General features: G+C 43.6%; 1 protein-coding gene across 2 annotated transcripts in view; it reads left to right on the top strand.

Moving 5' to 3' along the window:
- pdzd2 (PDZ domain containing 2) overlaps positions 1–20,237 on the top strand; it is a 90,354-nt gene that overhangs the window by 46,981 nt on the left and 23,136 nt on the right. For both annotated transcript variants that reach the window (XM_080892911.1, XM_080892910.1), the window contains 9 exons: positions 43–186; positions 1,081–1,180; positions 1,258–1,400; positions 1,675–1,794; positions 11,629–11,743; positions 11,850–11,923; positions 16,099–16,321; positions 18,808–18,925; positions 19,078–19,210. In XM_080892911.1, the coding sequence (XP_080749037.1) occupies positions 43–186; positions 1,081–1,180; positions 1,258–1,400; positions 1,675–1,794; positions 11,629–11,743; positions 11,850–11,923; positions 16,099–16,321; positions 18,808–18,925; positions 19,078–19,210 (1,170 nt within the window). The remainder of the gene's footprint in view (positions 1–42; positions 187–1,080; positions 1,181–1,257; positions 1,401–1,674; positions 1,795–11,628; positions 11,744–11,849; positions 11,924–16,098; positions 16,322–18,807; positions 18,926–19,077; positions 19,211–20,237) is intronic.

Here is a 20,237-nt window from a genome sequence, read left to right as displayed (position 1 = left end):
AAAATAAGGTTTGCATGTACACATCCATTGTTGTCCTTGCAGGAGGATTCAGATGTAGGCTTTGATCCTTTTCCATCCGCCAGTCTGCCAGACCTTGTCAGCACCTGCAGCTCCACTTCATCCCTGTCCCAGGCTGCTCACACCAAGACTTCCAACAGTAGCACCAGTCTGCACAAGTCCTACATGGTACAAACAGATAATATGTAAAGTGAGACAAATCGTTTTTTGACCTCTTGCTGAATTTGAAAGTTTGCTCACTTAGAATAAAAAGTTTTATGGTAGTTTTATTTTCACTGTGAGGGAGAATATCAACCAACATCCAGGAAGACACGATTTGAAACTTATAAATGAATTTGAATGTCACTGAGTCAGTTAGTAGTGACTCCAGTAGTCAATGCTACCAGAGTCAAATGTTACAGCAGCTCATGAGTGAATGAACAGGATATAATTTCTCCCAACACTTGTATGTAGGGTCAGGGCTTTCACCTCAGCACGCAGGCAGTTCTACGGAGTCGTGCTAATGACCTGCTAATTGTATTCAGGTGTGTTGCAGCAGATGGAAAAGTTTCAGAACAGCGGCCCTCGAGGACTGGAGTTTGACAGCTGTGGTTTAGAGAGGTTCTTTCGACAGCACATGTCCAAGATACACGATCATAATTATAATATTTCTGTCTGAGTCAAAATTGAACTGAATTAAATCAGGACCCTGAGAATCAGAAGTGAAACCCCAAATATAACAGTAAACTTAAACACTGCTGCAAAAAAGATGAAATTAGTGTCGCAGAAAAATCATTAATCTGGTGATTTAGCACGCAGCGAGTGCGCTCGGTGCTGCTTTTAATATCTGTGGTGACGGCTGCACTTTACAGTGTTAAAGCTTTGAACTGAAGTGTTAGAGCGTCGAGTGTTACTGTCCCACAGTCTAATAACAGAAACACAGAAATAGCTTTAGTTTTTTGGCAGATCAGTAAAATGTATTTTACTGTCTGAACAAATATTTGTTGTGTGTTCCTTGGTAGGTGCCAAAGGAGTGTCAGATGTTCATAGCTGCTTACAAAGAGCGTGTGCGTGTCCTTGCAGGTTGATAGCCTGGAGAAATTGGAAGAGCAAAGTCAGGAGGAAACAGCCCAAAGATCCTGCTGCGGCCCCACAGCCACGAAGCTGTGCAGCCGACCCCAGGGTTAGTGTTTCACAGAAACACACTGCTCAGTAACAACAACAACAACAACAAGATTTTAAATGTTTCTCTCGACCTAGGAGGGAGCACTCGCCTGGAATCAGTGGGTGAGGATGATGAGCTGTTTGTGGCTAATGGGACGAGCTCCTTTGAAATGGTGGAGAAGCCCGGCCGACGTAAACACTCCCTGCCTCAACAGCTGGACCCGTCTGGAGTGAGACAGGTCAGTCAGTGTCGCAGGTTCTTTCTCCCAGTGTTAGATGAAAAATGGCATGAGCGCTTACCTGAGAAAAATAAATCAGAATGATAGCCTCTTAATGTTGTGTAGCTAGATATACATTAACATAGACCTGTAACGTGTAACAGGAAAAAAGGTATTTTCCTAACGTGTGAAAATGCAAATTATGTCAGAGACTGAGTGAAAGGTCTCATCACTATGTAAATAACTGTTTGGAAATTTATTTGTCAGACTTTGTTTTGCTTCATTCAATTTCCAGGAATATCAGATCATTAAGAAATCAGCTCGCTCCCTGAGCACTGTTCAAGTGGAATCTCCATGGCGACTGGCCCAGCCATCCATTATCTCCAGTATAGTATTAATGAAAGGTCAGGGCAAGGTAAGTGCACTCATTTGGCATGTGTACATGAATAAAGCTTTGAGCCTCTGAAAAGACCCATCTCTCTGCTGTTAATGTGTCCTTACATGATTTGTTAGCATCTGCTTGTGCTGTCTTTCTTCTTAATGATGTAAGTAATGAAAGGGCTCCCACAGTTGGCACAGCCGAAGCAGAGCGGACAGAGACGGATAGATGCAGCATAGACGAACAACAATAATGTTATAAAAGACAGATGAAGAAAATATGTAGACTATACAAAGTAGAACACACACACACAAACATATATATTTATTAATTCCCCTCTCGCGCCTGCGGGCGGTCTATCCTTCAAGCTCGGCCCTCTACCAGAGGCCTGGGAGCGTCCTGCTGTGCAGTATCTTTGCCTGTTTGAATGTTTGACGTGTTGGCCAGTTTGGCCAGTTTGGCCAGTTTGGCTTGTCCATGATGGTTGCTTCTCCTCTCTCTCAGGTACAGCCTCAGGGTGCTGGAGTTGGTGTGAAGCCCTCCATGCATAGTAAAGACCTTCCTTGTCTAGATGCCAGTGGTTTCTGTCTCCTCCTTTAGCCAGCTTATTATCCCAGCAGGTTATAATAGTAGATGCTGTTCGCCTCTATCTGGTTCTTACCATTCAGTGGACTCCTCGGGACTTGCCTTACTTTATATAAGTATATAAGTATAAGTATTTGGTGATTGCAGCTTTCTTAGTGACCTCTTCGTGGCCTCTTCGGTTTTCCTACTTACCTGTAGGGTCCCCAGGTACTTGTAGCTGCCCTCGATGTATGCAATGTTGATCTTCTCAGTTCTGACTACCTTCCCTCTCTTTGATATCATCCGACTACACTTCTCCAGTCCGAATGACATCCCGATGTCATTGCTGTATATCCTGGTGGTGTGGATCAGTGAATCGATGTCTCCTTCACTCCTGGCATACAGCTTGATGTCATCCATGTACAGGAGGTGGCTGACAGCTGCTGCGTTCCGTAGTCAGTATCTGTAGACAGTTTTGTTGATGATCTCACTGAGGGGGGTCAGGCCTATGCAGAACAGCAGTGGGGACAGAGCATCTCCTTGGTAGCTCCCGCACTTAGTGGTGAAATATGAGCTTGAAGTTGGCCTCTAGTGTTGTGCGCCACATCCCCATTGAGTTCCTGATGAAGGCTCTTAGGGTCCTGTTGATCTTGTATAGTTCTCAGCATTCCAGGATCCATGTGTGGGGCATTGAGTTACTGGCTCTCTTGTAGTCAGTCCAGGTAGTGCACGGGTTGGTCAGTCTGGTCTTACAGTCCCAGGCGACTGTTCTGTCTATCAGTAGCTGGTGTGTCACCCTTCTCTTTCATATGAGTGCTGCCAGACAACTTCAACCAGCAGGCGTGAACCATGTCAGGGCCTGGAGCTGTGCAACTCTTCATACTGGAGGCCCGTTCTTGGATGGACCACTGTGATGGTCACTGGATCTTGTTCAGGGAGGTTTGATCTGCTCTTAGATCCAGTGGCCACTGAGCATTGCTGTTATGGGTTGCATCCTTCTCCTGTCTGCTCTGGCTCCAGTTCATGTGAGGCTGTTCTCATATTGTAACTCTCTGGTGTACCTCTTCAAGCTGCTGTCTAAGGCTGTGAGCATTTACTTGGCAGTTTTCAAGGCCTCGGGTATGGACAGCCTGCTGTACTTCTTAGGCGTCCCTTTCTTTATCACACCTTTCTGCAGCTCTGATAGTTGGCTAACTTCATTCTAGATTAGCTCGAGTCTCCTTCTCCATGGAGGGCACTGCTCCTTGCTGCTGTTCGTCTTAAAGCCAAACATCTTTGTGATCCCTGCTGCTGTGCTGTAGATCAGCTTGTTGGCTTCCCTGATGATCCCAGTAAGGACTGCCTGTAATGTTACATTCACTTCTTCTTGTAGACCTTCAGAGGGGACTTCACGTAGTCTTGGTAGTCAGAAACCTGGACCCTCCCTGACTGTGGTCTAGTTTTCCAGCTTCACCAGGTCAGCTTCTCTTGCACTCAATGCACCTCTCGTGGGCTTGGTACCCAATACAGGTGACAGTGATGACATCTCCCCCTGACCTGAAGCCCTGGTTCCCCTTTGCTGTAGCACTTGTGTTGTACCTCATTAGTTGGGATTAGCAGTTCCTTCTATGGAAGGCTGGAACACGGAGCTACTCTTTGTTTCACCGTCAGTCTGGATGTTGGGTATCAAAGACTCCAGAGGTCCCGCATCCTTTCATGTAACCCTTTCGCTGCGTAATAACCCAGTTCCCAACAGTTTTAGTTTTTCTTCTCTTAGCTGCAGAGTACTGTCTCAGGATTTAAAAGCATTAAATATAAAAACATTATATTTATTGCTGAAGTTTATCAATTAAAACAAAGACATCAGACACTAATTAAAAACTTTAAACCCTCCTATTCTCCTGCAGAGAGGTCTGAGGGATTTTCTATGTGTTGACCTCTAATCTGCACAAGTTACCGTGGTGATTTATCCCAATAAGAAGTAAATCAGCTTCTTCTTAGAGAAGACCCAGGGTTAACCCTGAGGTTACCAGGATAAACCAGATAGTACAGGGTCCTGTTCCAAATGTAGGAAACTCAGATTTACTGTTCCAGAAAGAGACCTGAACTCTGAGTCAGTTACCAGTGTAACTGAAACCTTAACCTGCTCTCTGGCAGATTTTCATCAACAAACGATGGATGTGTTTCTGACTCGGAGCAAACTGGTTTGTGGAAGTTTATGCACAGGATAAAATCACAATTAGATATTAGTTTGCTGCTTTGTGTACTTAACATGAGCACTTTGACGGTGATTCAGTCATCAGTATAGGACGGAAACAGCGATTAGGTCATTGATTTATAATCAGCTCAGAATAAAATCTTCAGTGTCCATCTTTCTAAAGCTGTGGGTGGTGATGCAGCTCCTCCCGGCACTGCAAACATGTACATAACAAATGTCTCAGTCTCAGAGCTAGCTCAAATAGCTTTTGCGCCCAGGGTCCGTTTGTCCTCAAACATATAATATGTCTTTAGTCTGATCTAATACCTGAATTAATCTAAGACAGTGGGGTAAAAGTAACATTTCTGTGTCTTTTATTAGTTGCTCCCAGGTTCTTAAACTTAGATTTTCCTGCAGTTATTATTATTGTTGTTGTTTTTTGTTTGCTTTCACATCTTTATGAAACATAAAGATGATATTTGAAAAACTTAAATAATTATTTAGGTTTTTATCTTTTATTTCTTGTTTCTAATTAGTGAGCTAATTTCCTCTCAGATGTGGAGGTGCATCTACTTGTCTGCAGTTGTTGCCTTTGAAATGTGATTGAAATCTTATTGAAAGCGTAGAAACACTGTCCATACATTACTCTGCATTCATTCATGTTACAGCATTGTTAGATCACGGTGAGTGTCCTTATTTTATTTAAATTTCTGTTTTTCAAGTCATCTTAGTGACAAGCAAAGTAGTTCTCACTCAGTGACACCGTAAGCTAACAGCTAATAAGCTAACAGCTGACTGAGTTCACCATGGTAACTGAGGCAGACTGCTAAGATGTTAAACTGTAGACAGTGTGTTTAGTCTGACATACATACAGTTTGTTTTTACTGCAGTGCTCTCCGTTGTATATGGAGATAACAGTGTCTAATCTTTTACATTTAAGATGAAGGAGCTAAAGAAAAAATCTGAACTAATGAAAAAAGCTCAGTAATTGTTAGGGAAGTGACATGAGCTGGTTAAAGCAAAGAGAAAGTGGTTTGATCATGTAGAGAAATGGCTGAAATTTATTGGAGGAATATCTTGCTGCTCATTCAGAGCAAATGCTGAGTTCTTCTCTTTCTGAAACAATGTCGCAGTGTTTTTGTTCAGGGAAATATTAAGCAGCCTTTTGAAAGCTAGAATTCTTGTTTTGGACTTGTTATCAGCCTCTTGGAAAAATGTCAAACAGACTACTACTAGAACCCTACAGAGTCCAGACGAGGTGTTTTCTGTTTTTTTTTATTTTATTTCATTTTCTTATTTATGTTAAGTAATAGCTGGACTACAAAACATTTCTGATTTGAGTATCAATGTTAACCAAGAAGGTACTGATCAAAATATTGAAGTTCTGATAAACTTCAACATTATTTTTTTAACGATGATTTATTGATTTTTTTGGAACAATACAAACAGCAACAAATCAGCACAGCCAAATAGAAATAATAAGAAGAGAAGAACTAAACAAATACAGGTACATGAGTTATAGATGTACATGTCTGGCTCAGAATATGTACAGCATTCCACATTTCAAGTCAAGGGAAAGAAAAAAGAAAGAAAAAGGGGAGAGAAAAAAAGTGAATAAAGACATTAATTATTGTGTTTAAAAACAAAATGTGATCCCCTTTATGTAATAGCACAGCAAGGTCACGAGGTAGGTGATCAAGCAAAGGCCGCCATATCCTACAGAATGCATCAATTCAATTCAATTCAGTTTTATTTATATAGCGCCAAATCACAACAAAAGTCGCCTCAAGGCGCTTCATAGATACAGAGAAAAACCCAACAAACATATGACCCCCTATGAGCAGCACTTTGGCGACAGTGGGAAGGAAAAACTCCCTTTTAACAGGAAGAAACCTCCAGCAGAACCAGGCTCAGGGAGGGGCGGGGCCATTTGCTGTGATTGGTTGGGGTGAGAGAAGGAAGACAGGATAAAGACATGCTGTGGAAGAGAGACAGAGATTATTAACAGATATGATTCAATGCAGAGAGGTCTGTTAACACATAGTGAGTGAGAAAGGTGACTGGAAAGGAAAAACTCAATGCATCATGGGAATCCCCGGCAGCCTACGTCTATTGCAGCATAACTAAGGGAGGATTCAGGGTCACCTGGTCCAGCCCTAACTATATGCTTTAGCATATTGTTTATTTTAGCATCACTTTAGCATCACAATTTATGATGGCACTAAGGCGCTCCATTGGCAGCACCTTGAACGTTTCTCTGTACCATTGTGTAACAGTGAGGCGCCGTCTCTGAATCCATTGAAACAGTACACATCGCCTCGCTAAATGTAAAAGTTTACCTAACGAAAGCATCTGCACAGAAGACACAGAGAGCCCTTCTATAGACAGACCCAGAACGAACAGCACAGGGTTCAGTGGGATCGTCTGCTGAAAGATTGAGCGAAGCTCTATAGCAATGTTTTTCCAAAATCTAAAGGACATTGCCATATGCAATGGTAGTAAGTCCCCACATCCGTATTGCACTTTACACAAAGAGGAGAAATCTGAGGATGAATTTTATTTAGAAACTCTGGCGTACGCTGCAGTCTGTGTACGAATCTGTAACGGCTTTCCTGGAGTCGGTTACAGGAAAACAATTTCTTGGCAGATCTAAAAGGTTTGGACCATGCTTCTGCACTAAGCTGAACTTCGAGCAGTCATCAAATATACTAATGCCAATACCTGGAGGGAAAGCTTTATTCCTAATTAGAGGCTGCAGTGCACTAGAGAAACCTCTTCTTCCCATGTGGGCAGCAATATTATGCCAAACCTTAAATGTAGGCATCAAAATAAAATGATTTCTGACACCAAGAGGAAGGTCAGCCAGACCAATAGATAAAAGACAGAGGCGAAAGAGGGTCACAGCACCAAGTATCTACTGGTGGCTCGCCTTGGTATAGAAAGGAACCACCCTGAGATTATTTGTGCGTGGCAAGCCCAGTAATAATATAGAAGGTTATGAAGCGCCTGCCCCCCTCATCTGTAGGCAGTTGTAAAATCTATATCTTTTGTCTAGATTTCTTCCCATGCCATATACATTTAGGAAGATATCCCTCAATCTCTGAGAATGTTTTTCTGTTGATCCTGAGAGGCAACATTTATATGGGATATAATATTCTGGGTAAAACATTCATTCTGATTAAACGGGGGGGTCAAACAAAATTCTACTTTTAAGTTCATCAGTTTAAAAAAAACTTCAGGCAGTCGGTGACCTCAGGTGTTTTAAGTTCTGCTGACTTCTCCAGGTTTACAGTGTAACAGTTAGCTGGATGAAGCTTTAGATGCTGAGCATTGATCATGTGTCGTGTCACAGATCGCTCACGTTGAATGAAGAAAGGCTGTCACGGTTACAGCTTGGAGAAACTGAACTGCGCTAACAACTAAAGTGAGTTTTTAAGTGCAGCTGGAGAACGTGTCAGCATTTTGAAAGCTGATAACAGATCAGCTTTCAGAAACACTAGAAACTGTAAGTGCCAGTCCATTTCTTTACTTGTCATGTTAACAATCCATTCAAATTTGACTGACATCCACCAAGGTCTTGAAGGTTCATCATTTATTGGTTGAAAACTGACAGAAACCTTGTACCCCAGGAACTGTGTACTGTCAGACTGTCATTAGCAGTCGTTTAAAACTACGTGTTATAGCTGTACGATATACATTCTGCTGCCTTTGTTGGTATTGGCAACATTTAGGACATGATACTGGCATATGGGGACTGTAAATATCACATTCTAATATCATTTCACATTTAAACTCTGACCTCACGTTTACATTTTACATCTGCTGTTCTTTACGTTGATGCCAAAATGTGTTATTTTTACTACAAATCTCCTAAAGTACAAACAAAGGACACAAAAATACAGTTCCAGCCTGTGTCATGGTCCTGGGTCTGTGACCCATGTTTCTAGGTTTCCTATGTTCTCATTTAGCATTGTTTAGTTTCCTCATTCTTCCTGCTTTAATCATTTGTATTTCTGGTTGTGAGTTCTTGTTCATTTAGTCTGTTGCTGTTTGTGCCTCCCAATTCAATTCAATTTCTTTATTGTCCCACATGGAGAAATTAGTTTAGCAGCAGGAGGATAACAATAAACAGAACAATACTATAAAATAATAATAACAATAATAATGATAGAAAGTTCAAGGACAATTATTTGCCATTAAGGAGACAAGACGCAGTAGGGATAAAAGAGACCTGGAGTCCTCACAGGTACTCTATAACGGCGGCCGGAAGGCAACAACTCAAACTCACTGTGAAGTGGATGGTTCACACAATTAATAATAGAATGAGCCTTTCTAAGCACATTTCTATTGTAAATGGCCAAAAGTTCATCTTGCCAGCGCCCTGAAATTTTGCTAGCAGTTTTTACCAGAAGTCCCAACCGATTCTTGTTCTTCACCGTCAGGTTACCAAACCAGGCAGCGATACAAAAGGACATCACAGATTCGATAAAACTTCTATAAAACAAGGACAATATCTGAGATGAGACATTAAAAGATCTTATTTTCCTTAAAAAGAACAGTCTTTGTTGAACTTTTTTAGTAGTGGCATCAGCATGAGATTCAAAACACAGTTTATGGTCAAGTACCACACCTAGATATTTATAACTCTCAACGATCCCAACATCGGCAGTTTTAATGATAGTGGGTGATGAGCTATAAGAGGACTTCCTAAAATCAATAATCATGTCATTAGTTTTTTCCCTGTGTCTATCATGTCTATCATGTATGTTTAGTTCTGTCTCTGTTCCCCGTGTTCATCCTGTTTTACTTTGAAAGTCTAACGTCCTGTGTTTAGTGTATTGCTTCCTGCCCGTCTCCCTCCCAGTGGTGTTCCCTGTGTGTTTCAACTTCCCTTGTTGGCCCTCTTTGTATTTAAGCCCTTTGTGGTTCTCTGGTTGTTGCTGGATTGTCTGATTCTTACACATCTCTTGTCTATGCCCCCAGAGCACTCAAAGCACATTGTACAACATGCCACATTCACCCATTCACACAAGCATTTTCTTCGATGCTTTTCAGTGCTTCCTAGCTAACAGTCACACACATTCACACTCCCATGGATGCATCGGAGAGCAACTTGGGGTTAGTGTCTTCTTTTTGCTGTCCTCTTGGACCGAGAGGCTATCATTGTCCAAGAGGACAGGCATGCACATGCAAATCCAGACCATCTTAGACTGCAGCAGGCTTGCAAAAGTACATTTACCTTAGAGACACTGTTGTACCAATTCATATGAGGCAGGGCTGGTGAAACTGATCTAGTAGCTTGACGCGTCTACAGTAGAGTCACACCCATACCCACACCTCGTCTCGGAACAGAGGACGCCATCATCTACCTGCTCAATCGTGTCTACACCCATCTGGACCAGCCGGCGAGCACTGTGAGGGTCATGTTTTTTGACTTTTCCAGTGCTTTCAACACCATCAGGCCGACCCTCCTGGGTGATAAGTTAGCAGCGATGCAGGTGGATGCTTCTCTGGTGTCCTGGATTGTTGATTACCTGACAGGAAGACCACAATATGTACGTCTCCCACAGTGTGTGTCTGACAAGGTGATCAGCAACACAGGGGCACCACAGGGGACTGTCCTCTCCCCCTTCCTCTTCACCCTCTACACCACAGACTTCAGCCACTGCACAGAGACCTGCCATCTTCAGAAGTTTTCTGATGACTCTGCGGTGGTTGGATGCATCAGCAGGGATGATGAGACAGAGTACCGGGCTGTGGTCGACTCCTTTGTCACGTGGTGTGAGCAGAATCATCTGCAGCTCAACGTGGCAAAGACCAAGGAACTGATCGTGGACTTCAGGAAGACCAGGAAACACTTGACCCCTGTTTCAATCCAGGGGGTCAGTGTTGACATTGTGGAGGACTATAAATACCTTGGAGTACACATTGACAATAAACTGGACTGGGCTAAAAACACCACAGCACTTTACAGGAAGGGCCAGAGTCGTCTCTATTTTTTGAGGCGACTGAGGTCCTTCAACATCTGCCAGAAAATGCTGAGGATTTTCTATGAGTCTGTGGTGGCCAGTGCGATCCTCTATGCTGTTGCATGCTGGGGGAGCAGGCTGAGGGTCGCAGATGCCAACAGACTTAATAAACTGATCCGTAAGGCCAGCAATGTTGTGGGGATGGAGCTGGACTCCCTCAAGGTGGTGTCGGAGAGGCGGATGCTGTCCAAGATAAAGACAATGTTGGATAACACCTCCCACCCACTCCATGACATGCTGGTCAGTCACAGGAGCTCGTTCAGTGAGAGACTGAGATTACCGAAAAGCACCACTGAACGACACAGGAAATCATTCCTGCCTGTGGCCATCTCCCTGTACAACGCATCCACTTAACACACTGTTTGCTGCTACAACTACACATGTTTCTTTTCCAAATATTTATTTATAAGTGACTTATGTATGTATGTATGTATATATATGTATATATTGTACTATTCTTAGTTAGCGTATTGTCTGTCTTGTCTTAATGTTGGTTTAAAATGGAGCACTGTAACAAAAAATAATTTCCCCCAGGGATCAATAAAGTATTCTGATTCTGATTCTGATTCTGATACAACAGTGCTGTCAGGCCTACTGCTCTCTGTTTGGTGGACTTCACTTTCAACCCTTCTGTTCCGTACTCGCTTGTGGAGTTGTGAAGTCTTCCTGTGGCTGGACAGCAGGTGGCAGGGTTTAGCCCGCAGCCAAAACCATAAGCAGTGCTTTGTCACAAAGGCCCTTTGCAGTATGTGGCTGCAGGATCTTCTGACGGTGTTTACTTCCATAAGCTTTTCAAAGTAAACCCACATTGTGCAGTCGACTGTCATCCTGTAGTAGAGACTGACCTCTGACCTGTGTTACATCATTGTTATCAACTGAAACATTTTACATTCACACTTTACTTTGTTAATGATGTTTTCACTGCAACTTTCAATATATCTGGTAGGAACTTCTACCGACCTTGATATCTATGTAAGGAGAAAAGAAACCTATGCATGGCGATACATCTAAATGTGCGCTGTCATGTGTCACTACTAAAAGCTGTGATGATAACACTGAACCCTTGGTTCCTGCTGTTCTGCCTGACTCCAACTCCCACAGGGCCTTGGGTTCAGTATTGTTGGTGGGCAGGACTCAGCACGTGGTCAGATGGGCATCTTTGTCAGGACAATATTCCCCCACGGTGCTGCGGCAGCTGATGGACGGCTGAAGGAGGGTATTACTTCCTGTTCATTCTGTGTTACTGACTTGGAAGGAAAAGCTTGACAGCACCTGGCAGAGATCATTACCTACTAACGGTGATTTTATGCCTCCCCACACAGGAGACGAGATTCTGGAGGTGAACGGAGAGTCTCTGCAAGGACTCACACACCAACAGGCCATCCAAAACTTCAAGGTTGGCTTTCAGCGTTTATATTTCATCAACAATGTAAAGAATGTTAAACTTGAACTGTTGTCTCCTCCTGATGGTGGTGAGAGTAATTACACCAATGCCACTGACGTCTGTATCCAGCTGCTGACATTATGCTGTAATCTGCTTGAACTATTGCAGTTTTTGTAGATTGCTTCTGTACACAGTTATCGTGGTGTACAACTTCAAAATGACTAGATACCCGAGTGTTACTGTGGGATACTGTGAGCGAAAGCAGAAGCGAAGCGACTGTGAGTAGAGCAGGTGAACAATGACGTTCAAACCCCGTCCCAAATGTCCTCTGCCCTGTCGCTGTGACTTTAACTCGCTCACATTTGTTAAAAGTGCAGGAGTCATTGACAAAGAACACTATTATAAAAAACCTCCTCTGCATTTTCCCAAACTTTACGACAAAGTTTAAATGAGGGATTTTTGCTTTTTCTTATTTTAGTGCATGTTGTTAGGCTGCTGTGCTTCATTTGCATGACATTGTCCCTTAATGATAATAAGGAGCCCCTCTCTCTGCCTGTCTGTAAAACCTGTCTGTAGTGAATCTCATTGATGTGTTTTGTCCTCTTATAAAGTTACAAACAAAAGATTTGTCTGATTTTTAGATTATCGTTAAAACCCCATTTTTAAAAGTATGTAATGTGTTACTAAAACGGTTGATTTTTGACATTTGCAGACTTTGTGACATGGTGTTGTATTTATAAAAGAGTGTAGCTGTTCTGTAGTTGATGGAATGAGCTGACAGGTCAGAACAGGCCCGTCTTCAGCACAGAGCTGCGTTCGTGAAACTCTGACATCACAATATTACACCTTTTATTTGGGGGTCACTGTGAGAGCATACACTGTCCTCTGTGAAAGAAATTGTTGTTCAGCAGAACAACAAAAGTGAATATCAAGTAGGAAAATCCTAAATTTATGGAATTCCCCTTGTAGTCTTGACATTTCTTTGGCTGTTTCCTGTTGTCAGGATGCACCTTTGTTAGTTTGTTTTCTCAGTCCTGGTCCACATTTCCAAAGACATCATCCCAGCACAGCTGATAAGTTCCACACTCACGCACATGCTTCTGTTAACGCTGGTCTAATAAACTTTAGCTGGCAACGTTAAAACTGAGTGTGACAAAACATTTGTTTGGACAGAAATGATTTAAAATGATTTAAAAACTCTCAAAGAGCACCTGGAACACCTTCATAAAGCCTCAAAAGCACTTTAAAATAAAAATTAGTTGAAAGTCTGGCCTCATATGCTAGTATCCTAACAAATTTCCCACGTGTGGGACTAATAAAGGTTATCTTATCTTATCTTATAAAGAAATGATGGGTCGGCCAAGACCTCTGCATAACTTAAGAGTTCAAGGAAATCTAAAGAATAAATGTTAAGTACAGAAAAACTGAATGGCGTGCTCATAAATCAGTGAACAGGTACCAACCCAGCAAACAGCAAACCAATGAGAAATGAAATTCCACCAGTCTCAGAAATAACATCTTAAACATGTTAACATCGTAATATTCAAGGTGTCTGTAAATTTTTATCCATCTATATACAGTTTTTATATTTTTAGGTTTACCAACGAAAGCCATCAAAAGAAGGTGAAATTCATTCAATTCAGTTTTACGTAAATCAAAACAGTGACCTCAGTGTGCTTCGTATTATAAAATATAGACTCTACAATAATACTGAGAAAATTACCAATAGCCAACAATCCAAGTCAAAAAGAAGAAAGTGCCAACAACCCAGTGTAAGGGGTGTGTTTTTACACCCCAAGGGAAGGAGGGGGGACTCCCAACGGGGGAGCGAGTGGCATGGGTGAGTGAGGGGGGGGGGCAAGGAGGGGACAAGGGACATCGAGGGGGGGGGGTGAGTGAGGGACACACAGGGAGAGAGGGGGAGGAGCAATGTTCCCTCTAAGCTGCGCGCATGCGCAATTGCGCACTGCTGGCAGGTCTCTGCGCACAAAAAAGAAAACTAACCTGAACTGAAATTAACATTAAAACTTTAACAATCCTGTTCTGCATGTTAGTCAGTGACTGGCTGCTCCCGTATGGGATCAGAACGATGCCACCTTATCCCACAGTCCAGCCAATGATGCGATTCACATTCGTATATACGCAGCTGATCAACGTGGTTGTCAGGCTATGACAGTGTCCTTATGTGCCGACACCGGTGTTTTAGCAAAGCGGCTGATGTGGAGTGAAGCCACGTTAATGACAACGTGGACAACCATTGGAGATGTGAGCAGGACAGACGAACAACTGACGGGAAAAGTGTGGACTTTATACCAGTTTTTAAATTGAGTTGATCGGCCACGTAAAACCAGAGTTATGATAAAAATATCTGCAATGTTTGATTTTCTTCCTGAATACTGTCGTTGTTTATATTTACTGCAGGAAGAAACGGTAAAAACGGCGTTTTATAAGGAAAACGCTCGAAAGCATGTGAGCAAAAACAAAACCAAAACTCCCAGCCTTTCCTATTGGTCGAAAAATGTACCATGTGGACCAATCAAAACATGGCATTTAGTTGTTAAGAAACGGGGGGAAGTTTTAGAAGTGACGGCGTGTTTGAGATGTGAGAGATTTGCGACGTTTAGTGCAAATCTTGTGTAGTTAGTGTGTAGTGAGTGTGTAGTTAGTGTGTAGTGTAGTCAATAGTTTTGTGTGTGTCAGAACAATGAGTCGCCTGCTGAGTGTTACAGGTGTTACAGCAGTGACACATCTGCTGCTGTCAGGCCTGCAGGTATCAGGCTGTTGTTCTCCTTCATCTCATAGTGGACAAAAATTATTTTTTGGAGCGGCACAAATAATTTGTGTGGCATCAGATTTGATGCAGAACAGCTGATTGTTCTGTAAATAGTTTGAAATGTTTGTTTAAAAAACGCCTTGGCTGCATTTTTAGGTAAACAGCTGCAAAAAACTTTGTTGTTTGCATTACTCAGTTACTTTTTTGAAGAAGTAACTATATAATTAATTGCCCAACATTGGTCATTATTTACTGTATTTTGCAGACAGAGTTACAGACTCTCTCCCAGACCACAGACTCATAATACAAGTCAGAGCAAAAAAAATAAAAAAGAAAGTTGTGTTTTCAAAATTGGAGTTCAAGTTGGAAATGGAAAGCACTTTGGTGTACTTCGGTCTTAAAAATGTGCTATATAAATAAATTTTGATTTGATTTGATTTGAAGTTATTTTTCCTTCCAATAGTGTTAACATGCTACACAGGTCATGAACAAGATTTTTTACATTTTCATTGTAAGTGGGCTAAAGCAGTTAATTAAAAGTCGTCTAACATAAATGTAAATGCTGTAATTTGATTATTTTAATAAACATGTAACTTGGATGGATTCGATGCTGGCGTGACCACAGTGCACACGTCTGCTGTTGCTCACAGTGGTCCAAGGGACGCTCAGGGAGTTTGTGTGTTCGCTCAGACACATGAAAAATTAGAGGGAACATTGGGGAGGAGGGCAGCAAAGGGAGGGACATGGGTGAGGGGTCGGGGGTGGGGGGGGGACATATCAGATTATTGATTTGACCACTTCTAAAGTATCCTTAAGTTCTCTGATTGGTTTTCAGCCTACAGACGGCCGTCTGGCAGCTGCATCCAGTTGAGCTTTGTATTCAAATTCATAGTGAAAAGCTATAAAATACAATTCAGCACTGTTAACTTTTGATATTATGTCTGCTGCATTTGTCATGAAATAATAACGGAGCAGGCCTCGCCTGATATTAAACCACTTATTAGTCAGCTGTCAAACAACTAAACAGTTAAAGCTTAAAGGAGACAGTGTGAACCTTTCAGTGTTGTGTCAGCATTTTCTGAAATGTGTCTGACAAAAGCTAAAAGCTGATTAATATGTCAGTCATCTCTTAAACGCTGATGTATTGTTTCTGTGCTGTAGGTTTAAACCTTTGCATTGCTTGCTGACAGTTCTGTTTGTCTTTCACTAAATGACACAAATGTCACATAAATGTATTGTAAGTTTTGGATGTGTTGTTTCATATTTTGTCCCCATCATGTTGACATTGACACTGACGAGGACAGCTGAAGGGCGAGACCATAGACTGAATTTCTGGTGCTGACGTCCGCAAACAGAAAACACTCAGCACAGTCACTAAAGACGTTTTTATTTCCACTTTCATCTTCATTAACAGCAACTTAAGAAAGGCGTTGTAACGCTGACCATTAGAACACGGCTGCGCAGCCCCAGCCTGACACCATGTCCCACCCCCACCCTCCTCAGCCGTTCCACTTCACCCAACTCTCATACCAGTGGAAGTACACCAGTCCCATCAGGCTTCAACGAAGCTGATGAACGCAGAGGCCCTGGCCCAGGTCCGAAGGACTGCATTGTCATGGAAGTTACACTTAATAAAGGTGAGCTGGTGTGACTGAACCCAGGAACCAGTTCAGGTGTCACTGGATGATTTTCTTATTACCACTGAGATGGTGTGTCTCTGTGTGTGTCTCTGTGTGTGTCTCTGTGTGTGTGTCTGTGTGTGTGTCTGTGTGTGTGTCTGCGTGTCTCTGTGTGTGTCTGTGTGTGTGTCTGCGTGTCTCTGCGTGTCTCTGTGTGTGTGTCTGTGTCTGTGTGTATCTGTGCGTGTCTCTGTGTGTCTCTGTGTGTGTGTGTGTCTGTGCGTGTCTCTGTGTGTGTGTCTGTGTGTATCTGTGCGTGTCTCTGTGTGTCTCTGTGTGTGTGTGTGTCTGTGCGTGTCTCTGTGTGTGTGTCTGTGTGTGTCTGCGTGTCTCTGTGTGTCTCTGTGTGTGTGTGTGTCTGTGCGTGTCTCTGTGTGTCTCTGTGTGTCTCTGTGTGTGTGTCTGTGTGTATCTGTGCGTGTCTCTGTGTGTCTCTGTGTGTGTGTGTGTCTGTGCGTGTCTCTCTGTGTGTGTCTGTGTGTGTCTGCGTGTCTCTGTGTGTCTCTGTGTGTGTGTCTGTGTGTGTGTCTGTGTGTGTGTCTGCGTGTCTCTGTGTGTCTCTGTGTGTGTGTCTGTGTCTGTGTGTATCTGTGCGTGTCTCTGTGTGTCTCTGTGTCTGTGTGTATCTGTGCGTGTCTCTGTGTGTGTGTCTGTGTGTGTGTCTGCGTGTCTCTGTGTGTCTCTGTGTGCGTGTCTGTGTGTGTGTCTGTGTCTGTGTCTGTGTGTATCTGTGCGTGTCTGTGTGTCTCTGTATGTGTGTCTGTGTGTGTGTCTGTGTGTGTGTCTGCGTGTCTCTGTGTGTCTCTGTGTGTGTGTCTGTGTGTGTGTCTGTGTGTGTGTCTGCGTGTCTCTGTGTGTCTCTGTGTGTGTCTCTGTGTGTGTGTCTGTGTCTGTGTGTATCTGTGCGTGTCTGTGTGTCTGTGTGTGTGTGTGTCTGTGCGTGTCGTGGCCAGCTGTAGCAGCAAGCACAGCTGTGTGAAAGTACCAAAGCATTGATTTACACTGAACAAAAATATAAACGCAACACTTTTGTTTTTGCTCCCATTCCCCATGGGATGGACGTAGAGACCTAAAATTCATTCCAGATACACAATATAACCATCCCTCCCAAACAGTGGTCACAAATCAGTCCAAATGTGTGGTAGTGGGCACATCTGCTATATTGAGATAATCCATCCCACCTCACAGGTGTGCCACATCAGGATGCTGATCTGACATCATGAGTAGTCCACAGGTGTACCTCAGACTGCCCACAACAAAAGGCCACCCTGGAATGTGCAGTTTTTTGCACTATTGGGGGTCTGGGGACCCAGAACCGGTCAGTATCTGGTGTGACCACCATTTGCCTCATGCAGTGCAACACATCGTCGCATGGAGTCTATCAGATTGTCAATTGTGGCCTGTGGAATGTTGGTCCACTCCACTTCAATGGCTGTGCGAGGTTGTTGGATATTCGTGGGAACTGGTACACGCTGTCGTATACGCCGGTCAAGCACATCCCGAACATGCTCAATGGGTGACATGTCCGGTGAGTATGCTGGGCATGCAAGAACTGGGACATTCTCAGCTGCCATCTGCCCTGAACAATGTGAACCATGATTCATCCGTGAAGCGCACACCTCTCCAACGTGCCAGACGCCATCGAATGTGAGCATTTGCCCACACAAGTCTGTTACGGCGACGAGCTGGAGTCAGGTCAAGACCCCGATGAGGACGACGGGCATGCAGTTGAGCGTCCCTGAGACGGTTTCTGACAGTTTGTGCAGAAATTGTTTGGTTGTGCAAACCAATTGTTCCAGCAGCTGTCTGGGTGGCTGGTCTCAGACGATCTTGGAGGTGAACCTGCTGGATGTGGAGGTCCTGGGCTGGTGTGGTTACACGAGGTCTGCGGTTGTGAGGCCGGTTGGATGTGCTGCCATATTCTCTGAAACGCCTGTGGAGACGGCTTATGGTTGAGAAATGAACATTCAATGCACGGGCGACAGATCTGGTTGACATTCCTGCTGTCAGCATGCCAATTGCACGCTCCCTCATTGCTTGTGGCATCTGTGGCATTTTGCTGTGAGACAAAACTGCACATTCCAGGGTGGCCTTTTGTTGTGGGCAGTCTGAGGTACACCTGTGCACTACTCATGATGTCAGATCAGCATCCTGATGTGGCACACCTGTGAGGTGGGATGGATTATCTCAATATAGCAGATGTGCCCACTACCACACATTTGGACTGATTTGTGACCACTGTTTGGGAGGGATGGTTATATTGTGTATCTGGAATGAATTTTAGGTCTCTACGTCCATCCCATGGGGAATGGGAGCAGTAACAAAGGTGTTGCGTTTATATTTTTGTTGAGTGTATGTTCCAGTATGATCACAGCAGTTTCACTGCTGCATCAATCAGAGGCTTTCTTGACTTTGGGACTTACTACGGCTTTAACCCCCTGCAGAGCACGGTGTGGGCCTTGGAATTGGAGTGTGCTGTTTGACCCTGGAGAACGCTGCTCCTGGTATCTACATCCATAGCCTGGCTCTGGGCTCTGTGGCCAAGATGGATGGCAGGCTCAGGTAAAAATTTGTAGTTTTACTAATATCAGAAGAGTAAAACGTGTTTTAATGAGAGTATTTCTCAGTAATTGTGATAATCTACTCACTGACGTGTGTGTGAATCTTGAGGAGACAACGTTCAGAGTTGTGCTGACACCTGTGCCTTTGTCCAGTCGTGGAGATCAGATACTTGAGGTGGACTCGGTCAGCCTTCGTCACGCTGCTCTCAGTGAGGCCTATGCCATCCTCAGTGAGTGTGGGCCTGGGCCCATTACTCTTATTGTAAGCAGGCATCCTAATCCAAAGGTAAGACCTGATCTGCTTTTAAATAAAAAGTTCAGCCTCCTGTAAAACCGCCTTAACTGTTGGTTTGATTCAAGCTACTGGATGAAGTTGCTCCTGCATCCTCTGTCTTGATCCTCATGATGTTCCTCTCCTCCAATGACATTCAGGGGTTGTTGAGCCAAAAATGTATCACATAGCCCGGATCTACTCACCAGTTTCTAGTTTAATTGAGAATTCAAAGTAAATTGAGTCTCATTCACCCAGACAAAAACACAGTCTATGTTCCATAAACACAATCCTAGGTTTCTTTTTAGCTCTGTATATACACTAATCAAGCATCACATTATAAGGACCTGCCTAATATTGTGTCGGTCCCTCTTTTGCTGCCACACAGCCCTGAGGTATTTGGCCATGGGCTCGACTAGACCCCTGAAGGTGTCAGTTGGGGTTTGTTTGTCCAGCACGTCCCACAGATGCTCGATTGGATTGACACACGGGAGCCTCGTCAACACCTCAAACTAATGGGCTACTCAAACCTTTCCTGAACCCAAGAAAGCTCCAGCTGATCCAGGAGAGAAGGACAACTGCTGCCTAAGTGAAAACCTGTAGTGATCCCATACGTGTCAGGAGTATCGGAACAGTTGAGACGCATTTTTTCTAAACACCGGGTCTCTGTGGCTTTTAAGCCCCAAAATATGCTGGTCCACCCCATGGATCGGGTCCCCCGACACAAACAGAGTAACATAGTGTGCAGGAGGATTGGCAGGATTTATACATCGGGGAAACCAAACAACCTCTGGCTAAGAGGACGGCACAAAACAGAAGAGCTACCTCGTCAGGCCAGGACTCTGCAGTCTATGCACACCTACAGGCCAGTGGACACTCTTTCAATGATGAGGATGTAACATCCTGGACAGGGGGGAGCGCTGGTTTGAGGCCATTTACATGAAAAGGGAAAGACCATCTCTGAATCGAGGAGGGGCCTAAGGGTACATCTGTCACCATCTTACATGCTGTGATTGCAGCCATTCTCCAACTCTCTGTGAAT

Source organism: Rhamphochromis sp. 'chilingali' (genome assembly GCF_963969265.1).
Source record: "Rhamphochromis sp. 'chilingali' genome assembly, chromosome: 10".
Taxonomy (NCBI): domain Eukaryota; kingdom Metazoa; phylum Chordata; class Actinopteri; order Cichliformes; family Cichlidae; genus Rhamphochromis; species Rhamphochromis sp. 'chilingali'.
The sequence above is the reverse complement of the archived record's forward strand: the minus strand, read 5'-3'. Positions and strand labels throughout refer to the sequence as shown.